The 9,442-nt window shown below is 39.7% G+C and overlaps 1 protein-coding gene across 1 annotated transcript in view; it reads left to right on the top strand.

The window, feature by feature from the left end:
* LOC103393037 (centriolar coiled-coil protein of 110 kDa) overlaps positions 1 to 8,832 on the top strand; it is a 44,791-nt gene extending 35,959 nt beyond the window's left edge. Inside the window, 14 exon segments of the mRNA XM_025064800.1 lie at positions 3,101 to 3,150; positions 3,153 to 3,305; positions 4,306 to 4,434; positions 4,846 to 6,064; positions 6,195 to 6,316; positions 6,403 to 6,580; positions 6,810 to 6,916; positions 7,375 to 7,491; positions 7,601 to 7,702; positions 7,790 to 7,906; positions 8,112 to 8,185; positions 8,299 to 8,364; positions 8,467 to 8,526; positions 8,698 to 8,832. Coding sequence (XP_024920568.1) covers positions 3,101 to 3,150; positions 3,153 to 3,305; positions 4,306 to 4,434; positions 4,846 to 6,064; positions 6,195 to 6,316; positions 6,403 to 6,580; positions 6,810 to 6,916; positions 7,375 to 7,491; positions 7,601 to 7,702; positions 7,790 to 7,906; positions 8,112 to 8,185; positions 8,299 to 8,364; positions 8,467 to 8,526; positions 8,698 to 8,773 — 2,570 coding nt within the window. The 3' untranslated portion in view covers positions 8,774 to 8,832.
* Positions 8,833 to 9,442: the final 610 nt, after the last annotated feature.

Here is a 9,442-nt window from a genome sequence, read left to right as displayed (position 1 = left end):
CACTTATTTATCCAGTCTTTAGGATATGAGAAGTTACAAGAAGAAAATAAAAAACATCCTGTCTTTCAGAGATTGCGACAGCCATAAAGGAGGCTCCACCTGAGAAGAGCCAGACAGTAGTTGACAAACTCCTCAGTGGTGGCCTATGTACAAAAGTAACTTCCTCCAAAAATGACCATAAAACTAATAACAAACTGAAGTCCTCGTGTATCCACTTGCTGGGTAAGGTCAAAAGGGAGTGAAACCTGATTTACTTAGTAATTTACTTTAAATAATACATTCTTCTTCAAATCTCACAGATTCTGAGGTTGATCATTTCCGTGCAGTTTTAGTGAATGGAGAAACAAGCAATCTAGATGTAGCGCTGTGTTATGAACAATCAACAGCATGTGTGGGAGTTAAACGCCAGTCTTTCGGGGTAAGCTTTATGAATTACAGGATTAAAAATTTAAAACAAAGTTAGAAAACATTTGTTTTTCAGACTTGATGTTTGTTAATGCAAGTATTGATTTTGCAAGGTTTGTTTTTCTGAGAAGCACATACTCCATAAGGACCATAAGTTTCCACTTTTTTCACAGGGAACATATAAACATGGATTACTTTTAATATTTAACTGACATAAAGAGACTAACATTGTTTATTTTTTATAGGATTCCAAAGACACTTTGAATGAAAGTGACATTGAGGCCTTAATTCAGAAGAACAAAGACAATCTACGCATTACTCAGCCTGTACAGTCTGATACAATAAGCCACTCATGTGATGAATTGTGAAATGTCATTCTGTAAAGCTGTGGTATACAACTTCAATTTTACTGGGATTAAACATGACTACACTTTATAATAAAAAATATAAATAACAAATATAGTTTTCACACTTTTTTCATGGAAAAAACTAATAACAATCTGGTTTGATTTTGTTTTTGGAATCATCTGAGGTTAGTGGAGGTTATAAAAATGACCACTTGATCTATCAAGTAAAAAGTATTAATAAAATCATAATCATAAGACAGTTATTATACTTAGGGATAGGGAGTTCGATAAGAATGTAACTGACTGCAGAGGCCAGTGGAGTAGGTTCCGTGAATCTCTGATTAAAATGTGGCTCATGGTGCATGTATTCAGTCCCGCGGCATGGGGGCGCTGCTGGGACCGGGAGGAAAAGCGACGGTTTGAAAACGAAGATGATGATGTTGAATGGCAGACCCGGGATTTAGAGGAAGCAGCAGGGCAGGGGCTTCACGTCTTAGCTGCCGCTTTATTTTCTCTTACTATTGACAGTCGTGGATGTAAAACGTCTGGAACAAAGGACAGAAGAACTGTTTTAATGCGTGTTTCTCTGCGGTAAAGGTAAGAAAATGTCACGGCGCGTTTATCAGCGGCGTCCCCGCCAAACACCTGGCTGTAACGTCTTTGTGGCTGATAAAGAAGACGTTTACATTAGCTGTCACTGTGAAAACTGTCCTTACATTAGGGTTTTCTTACACTTCTGTAAAATTCTACACGAATTAAACATAGACTGAGCTGTTACGCTATTTATTCAACGGACGCTATTGTAACAGAAAGCAGCTGCAAAGCACGTTACAAACCGAGATAATGAAAAAAGCTGCACATGCCACAAACAATAACTGTTTACGTCATGGGCTATGAGTTTCATTAAAAACAATTTTTATTAAACATTTTATAATTGTATTAGTACACCATCCGTAGATGTCTATGTTAACTCCGAGACCAGTATTACACCGTCTCTGTCGAGGGTCTTCATCGCTATATTTTTTTCTGATGGACCTTTCTAGAACAGCAACAATATTGATCTGGATTGTGTTTCGTCCACACACGGAAATAGAAGTCAGGAACAACAGACTGTGTTCATAGAGAGGAATGGCTGGAATTTGATGAGTGTGATAAAACAGTGCAGGAGGACAGAGCCGCTTTGTTTCTGCTCTAATTATTGTAGAAAGATGGCGACCCACACCCAGATATCTGCTATAATAATAATAAACGAAGCCAGGTGGTTTGTGCCCATGGGCAATTAGGACTTTACGTTGATCGGCCGCATGTACTGTATGTCAAGGGCAATGATTAACCATATGTGACCCATTTTCAGCCAGAGTAAACCATGGAGCCTACATAGGCACGATGGTCTGGGACCCACTGGAGTGGGAACCAACCACACATTTTGTGAGGAGTATCTTCATTTACTTTTCAGGCTTGTTTCAATGGCAACCATTTACTGACTGAAACACATTTATTTTTGATGATGATGACTTTTTAATCAATAATTTATCAGGTGTTTGATTACCAAATTTTAGTAGCAGCTCTGCTGATCAAATTAAGTTGTCAGTTGGTCAAGTGATTTTTGAGTGGGATTTTTGATTCAATCAGCTTCAGTCTGGGACAATAACAACATTTCTCAGTCAATCTAATCTACATGTGTAAACTAATTAAACTACTGTTGAGGTCAGTAGGTCTGAGGCTCTCTCAGCTGCTGCTGAGTTGTCAGACTTTAAGAGGACACTCAACCTTACCCCCTCTCCCTAATTTATCTCTGCTGGATTGTTTTTCCCCTTATGAGAAAGGATAAATGCTTATTAAACAACAGACTGGTTGATATGCCCTTCAGCAGCAGCCTTTTTTGTGTCTTCTGTTTTTCCAACGTCATGTAGCAGTCACATGTTGATCTGCTGGTGAAAGAGGAAGCTGCATGACGTTATGTATTAAGCACAGGAGGCACTGATGGTACAGTTTGTATCAACTAATTCTTTTGTGGAGAAACAGAAAATCATAATTTGCATCAGTTTGACTCAGCTGAGCTACCATCCACTCCTTATCTGAGCCTCAGATTTTGTAGTCGATAATTCTGTTGTTTACCTTCCAAGATTTATGGGGTTAATATAGATCGACTTATTTGGGTTACTTTTATACCATGTCTTGTCTCAGGCTGAGCAGTTTTTAATGACTCAAACATTTTTCAGACATCTCTCCCATGACTCAGACTCAGAGGTTTACTGCAGGTTTAAATTACATGCAGACCTTAGTATGCTGATTCCATTCTTTGCAGAGCTTTCGTCTAACCTCACATTCTCTTTTTGATTTGACAGCTCAAGGCTACATGGTGTGTGTCTCTTCTCCGAGGTGTGGATGTGTGGGAGTCCAGAGATGGAGAGCTATGAGGAGTTCTGCCTGCGGAGTCTGACCATTCTGCAGGAGCAGAGGAAATTTAAGAAGATGACATGTGAACCACCATGTTCTCTGAAAGCTTGCTCTGTCATTCGATTTTATGGGAGAGCTGTGCTTTCACCACTGGTAGGAACAGATATAACAACAGATAATCCTGAGAACTAAATTTAATTTTACTGCTGAAGTTTCATCTTCTTATATTTATTCAAAGTTATATTTAATTGCTCCTTATTGGCTATGGTTTCAACAAGGTATGCAGTTAGCTTGATGTGTGTCCCAACATTTGTCTTGCAAAAATGTTTCTCCGTTTACTGTAACTGTGTTTGATTGGTTACCATAGTGGGTACAGTATGTGTCACCATGGGCCTGTGGTGACATACTGTGTTTCTGTGTTTTTGTTTCTATGTGCTACATAGAAACAGAGGAAAACATTTCCAGGTAGAAAAACAATTAGGAGAATGCTGCTATATACAAGTCAACATAAATGTGCAAAATTATTTCTACTCACACAGTTGCAGTCGAAGTTCTCAAAATATTTTCTTTTTGAAAAGCAGAACTGAGCATTCCTCCATCGATCAGTAGAGAACCTAGGAAATTGACATAATAAGGAAATTTAACAAATATAACTGTTTTCTTTTCTTGGTTTGTGTACAAATCACAGCTTAAGCATGGCGTTCTAGTATAAAATGCTAGAGTTGAGTCAATTATTTTACCTTTATTGTCACCATCTAGGTCTAAATAACTTTTAAAGTGATGATGTGTGAGATTACTATTAAAAAAAGAACAGAGTAACTGATGCCAAATAGTTGAAAGGTTCAAGTTTCTGTTTATAAAACAAAACAAGCTGTGGAGGAAGCATGGAGCATTAAGTCAAAGCAGCAAAGGTTAATATGTAAATTGGTCCAATCAGCTGCTGACCTTCACCTGATTAGTTATGTCTACATAGGAAACGTCAGTGAATAACTTATCTCTTTGAATTTAGTAGCCAAGTAAGCATACCTGATTATTAAAGAAAAATATATTAGGAAAACCTGATACGTTTGAGGACATTCTTATCAGTTAAAGTTTAATAATTATTTTTACTTACCTTTTTTGTCTATAATTGAGTTTGTCGTGTCTTTTGTAGCTCAGTGAAGAGCGGCGCACTGAGATGTGTGACCACAGAGAAAGAGCAGTCCAGCGGGAAGTGGATCGACAGAACCAACAGAGGAACAAGCTTTTAGCTCAAGTCCAGGACATCCTGGACCAATCTGAGGTCAGTGGAAAATATATAGAGAAATATACAAAAATGTAGTTGAAAAAAATCTAGTTTTCACTAGACAAGTTGAAACTTCTGCAGTTTGATTTTTACAAACCATGGGCTTAAGCTTCTCACATGAAATAAGACAGTGTGTAAGACCCACAGTATTCAGTCACACACAACTTTAATTACAGTCTTTCTGTCCCAGAATCTTCAGTCATAGACTTAAATACAGGTCGTGTGATGATGATGATGATGGTGGTCCTTTTTTGTGCTCCAATTTTGCTCCAAAAATGACATTTGTCTCTGACAGCAAACACTTTCCTTTTTTATTTCTACACCAGTTTGCTCAGATTTAGTTATTGGTTAATGCTGTGTTTTTAACTTCTGCTTTGTGATTCATTATTCCCTATTTTCTTGGTACAGACAAACACATTTCAGATTGGACAAGTCCAGAAGCAGCAAACCTGTAAATCTCCAGTAAACAGCTACACTTTGGTGACTGACTTGCCTGGACCTCCGTTTAACCCCGGTTTTGAGCTTCAGAAAAATGATTTGCCCCCTACCACACATTCTGTGACCCCCACACTCAATAGTTTCAGCACACTAGAGAAAGTTAAGATGAGGAAAGAAGAGAAAAGTGAAGATGAAGAAGAAGAAGAAGAGGAGGAGGAGGAGGAGGACGACGACGTAATCAGTCTGGATAGTCTTCTTAAAAAATCCAGACCATATTTGAAGAAAGAGCAGAGTCAGCAGGGGTCAAAGGTCAACCAAACGGCCAACACTGAGTCTATCTGTGACAGTGAGAATAAAAGATTAAGTCCTGTTGGAAATTCAGGCGTTGAGTTTGGATTCAGTCTACATCATAGTCCTGCTGGCACACCTCAGACTGAGACCCCACAGCAAACTTTGTTTGAACCCAGCATCCAACACACAGACAGTCTTGTACCATGTCTTCCAGACCGATATGCTCGTCTACCTAGTCCAGAGTTTAGCATTAGTCCGTGCGTAAGAAGACGCAAACCACGACCAGTTTCTACAGGCAACATCCATATTTCATTTCCCATCACCCCTGAAGACCTCATCCCACGAAGCCCAGGTAGATCGGGAGAAGGAGCTTGCATGGCAGACTGGGGAGAAACCAAAATGTTTTCAGAGTACTGGGACACATGGGAAAGTGAAAGTGGGTGTGGTTTCAGCAGTGGTTTAGCCAATCATCGAAGCAGTAATAACGTTACAAGTTCTCCTCGTGAGGGCTGTAGCCCAGTCAGTACCACAGTGCCCAGCCCCATGGTGCACCACAACCATCCTGCTGCTGGTTTCCGCCGGCGCTGCCACACTATGGACAGTCAGTTACATAACATCTACCCTGAAGATGAGCATATAGACCGCAGCCAGGAGAGACTCCCACGTTTCATGGCAGGAGTCACTTTGTTGGGAACAAATCGCCGTTCCTCTGCAGTCCCCTTAAACCAGTCATATGTGATAGAAAATCCTTCACCGTCTCTAATGAGGCCCCACATAACTACAGATACAGCTCATGTTCCAGTCAAGATGGCGTCTGAAGATGTTCAAGGGGCAGACAATGGAAGGATGGCTTCAAAAGTGCTCACAAATGCAACTGAAACACAAGCAGGCAATTTGGGTGAATGAGTATCAAACTGTTTTCACTAGTTTTTATTTTTTCACTAAATTAGATCGATGTCCTTCCATCTGAACCTTTGGTGTGAAATGTACTTATTTCTGTCTGTCTGTTTGTTTGTGCTCATCAGTAGAGCAGCCCCAGAGGCGAGCACATGCTCTAGAGGACATGCAAAGACGACTGGAGGAGGAGCATGCTATGCAGATGTCGCTGCTTTTGGCAGAGCAGGAGAAAGAGCAACAGTGCCTCCGTCTGGTCAGTTTACAGAATCTCACACACGTACAGCACACTGTAGTGCTACCTGAAAGACTTAGGAATATTCTAACCATGATGTTTTTTAGGAATTGGAGGAAACAGGGAGGAAACTGAAGGAGCAGGCATGTGTGCGACCTCTAAGTGCAGACAGTTATGGGTGGAGTCTGAAGACAGGAAGTGACAGCTGTCCTTCCATCAGCCCCTGTTTCCCAGGTTTAAGTCCTACCCGCACACCCTCAGAGCAGTCGTCTGGACACAGCTTAGGTACTATTTTTATATATATTTTATTTATACAAAAATGTTCAACAAAGCAAGGCCTGACCACATGCAAATATTCCAACATACTCTAACTTGAAAATAAGTTGAAATATCAATAAAATGTTATTAGGACAGAGGTGTTAGGTTAAATTAATAGAATGTAGTTGTCTTTACTTTAATGTAATTTATGTAATAATAATATAATAATTATTATCAAGCTAATTTTTCTCTCTAGGGTTTCCAAGCCCCATCAGTCCTGGTGCGTGTCCTTCTGTCCAGCCTCCAGTTTATATCTGGGGCTCGGCCCGAGCAGGTGGTAAACCTCGAGGAAGGCTAAGTTTGGTAGGTATGCCATCACTAAATGTCACCACTGTCATGCTTTTCTTACTAGTTGTTTGACAACATGCCAAGTTTATGAGTATATTGGCACTGGACCAATAGGTGATCAGATGGACTAAGTGGACATTTTACACATAATATTACAAAATATGTAGGCTGTGTTTGGACCCTCATAAATATTACAAAATATGTAGGCTGTGTTTACTCACCTTACATTATACCTTACATTATGTATACTGGGTGTGATCCAAATGAACGCGTGATTGCAAATACACAGCTGGCAAATGTGTGAGAGATCATAGTGCAAGTGTGTTTATCCTAGAGTAGTGATCTTTAATTGGCAGCTGAATCTAGCCCATCAAACCATCCAGTCAACTGGCTTGTCCACTCAGATGTTCTTTTTTGCCTGCCTGCACACCTCATCTTTATTCCTGTCGTCTGGTTACTCTTGCAATTTCTAGGTCCTGACAGCAGATCAGCAGAGGACTTTCAGTCGGATCGCGGCTGTGACTCGTGGTTTCCTCACACGCAGGCTGCTCCAGACAGACAAGATCAAACAGCTGCGACAAACCATAGTGGTGAGTTAACACACACTTGAAAAGAAACATGTATATATATAATGCCTGGATGTGTTTAAATGTGTGTGTGTGTGTGTGTGTGTGTGTGTGTGCGTGTGTGTGTGTGTAGGACACACAGGAGTTCATCCGTTCATTCCACAGTGATGGTCCGCAGAAGAAAAGCAGCTTCACAGCTCAAGACCTCTCCCTACAGGAGAGAGTTAAAGCCCAGGTATGAGTGTGAAATTCCTCTGCCCAGACAGCAGGGGTCAATCTTGTTCAATGTTTATGAAAATTTTCTATCTCTTCTCTCCCTTAGTTAAGGGCAGCTCTTTATGACATCCACGACATCTTCTTTGAGATGCCTCTGGAGGATCGATTAGCTCTGCTGCAGCAGGACAGGGAGATGCGAACAGAGAGGAAGCTGCGAGACTTGGTAACCAAAAAAATACAAAAATACTATTGTATTATTCAGAAGAAGAAATCAGAATACAAATATACATTTCCTTCAATATTTTGTCATTGAAAAGCAATCTCAATCCAGTCTTGTTTTTTAGCTTGTTTGTTATGTCTGGATGTTTGTGCATGTGTCAGGCATTTGTCATTAACAACTTTGTCATGTGATTATGTCAAACCTGCAGGACAAAAATAAGAGCTCCAAGGAGAGAGTGGTTCTGTCTGCTGCCACACAGAGGTCACTGGACAGAAAAAAGCGGTAGAGACAGAAACTCAAACTACCATGATAAATAATGGCTCTTGCATTCTTGTATTACATCCTTTTTATTATGACTCATACTGCTTAGCTGAAGTTTTATCCAATTCCTCCAGGGTCAGTGATTCCTCAGCACAGTCCAAGAAGATGCATGTGAAGCCCAAAAGCCCAACAACTAACAGGTGTTTTTTTTTAACCTCTCCTTGCCTCCAGGCTCAGTTCTAATTTGTTCTGCTCCCAGAAAAACTTTTTTTCTAAGTGCATTCTTGGTTTTACTTTCCAAGAGTCCTGAAGCCGAGTCAGTGCCAAAATTCTCCGGTCCTGGGCCAACTGAACCGCCAAGGGTGAGTTTACGTACAAGTAAATCTACTCCTGTACTTGTTTCATCATGCATTGTTTTATTGAAACTTTTATATGCAAATTGTCCTCCTTTTTTAAATTCCAATATGTTGTAGATCATAAACATAAAAAAAAAAGTTTCATAATAACCTTACATAATTATCATGTTCTCACAGGAGCTGGAACAGAAAGACCCCAGAGGAGAGAGTGAAGCGCTCGGAGAACCTGAAGAAGCAGCACTCCCTGGGTTAACAGGTGACTCCAGGTGACCTGACCTGTGAACTTGAAGTTTTACTTCTTTTTTTTTTTTTTTTCAAATACAAACATGAAACTCCAGAGGTTGCTGCTAAAACAATGTGATGTTTTTATTCTGCCTTTTAAATTTTAAATGATTGTAAAAGCTGACATAGTACCATCGTTATGGTTACCTATTAAATCTTTAAATGTTTAACAACTGGACATAAAGTTTGGTCAAGTCTAGGAGCTACAAACTAAACACTTAAAGTTTAATGACTAAATGCACAAGGTTTTATGTATATTGCCGATAAAAACAAAAAGTTATTTAAGTTTTTATCAGCTCACAAATGATTAAAATTGACCATTAAACAGTTAAAACTTAAGACCAAAGGAGCTGAAAGTAGAGAAATATTTGCTAGGGGTTAGCTAAAAGCTAGTTACAAAACTCATAATATGTAACTGATCCTCCATCTACTCAGATCTTAGACCATGAAAAGTTCCTCCTTCTACTCAGATCTTAGACCATGAAAAGTCTCTCCAAGTGCCACTCTTGCCCCTGGATGTGTATTAACCATAGTCTGTTTTTAAGGCTAACACCTAACAAGGAAGTTTTCCGTTACATGCACTAAGATACAGAGATGCAGTGAAGAAAAATGTAGTTCAATGTGTCATTTGTACATTTTT

Source organism: Cynoglossus semilaevis, chromosome 17 (assembly GCF_000523025.1).
Source record: "Cynoglossus semilaevis isolate Cse_v1.0 chromosome 17, Cse_v1.0, whole genome shotgun sequence".
Classification (NCBI taxonomy): Eukaryota; Metazoa; Chordata; class Actinopteri; order Pleuronectiformes; family Cynoglossidae; genus Cynoglossus; species Cynoglossus semilaevis.
Note: the sequence above shows the minus strand (reverse complement) of the source record. Positions and strands in the feature narration are given on the sequence as shown.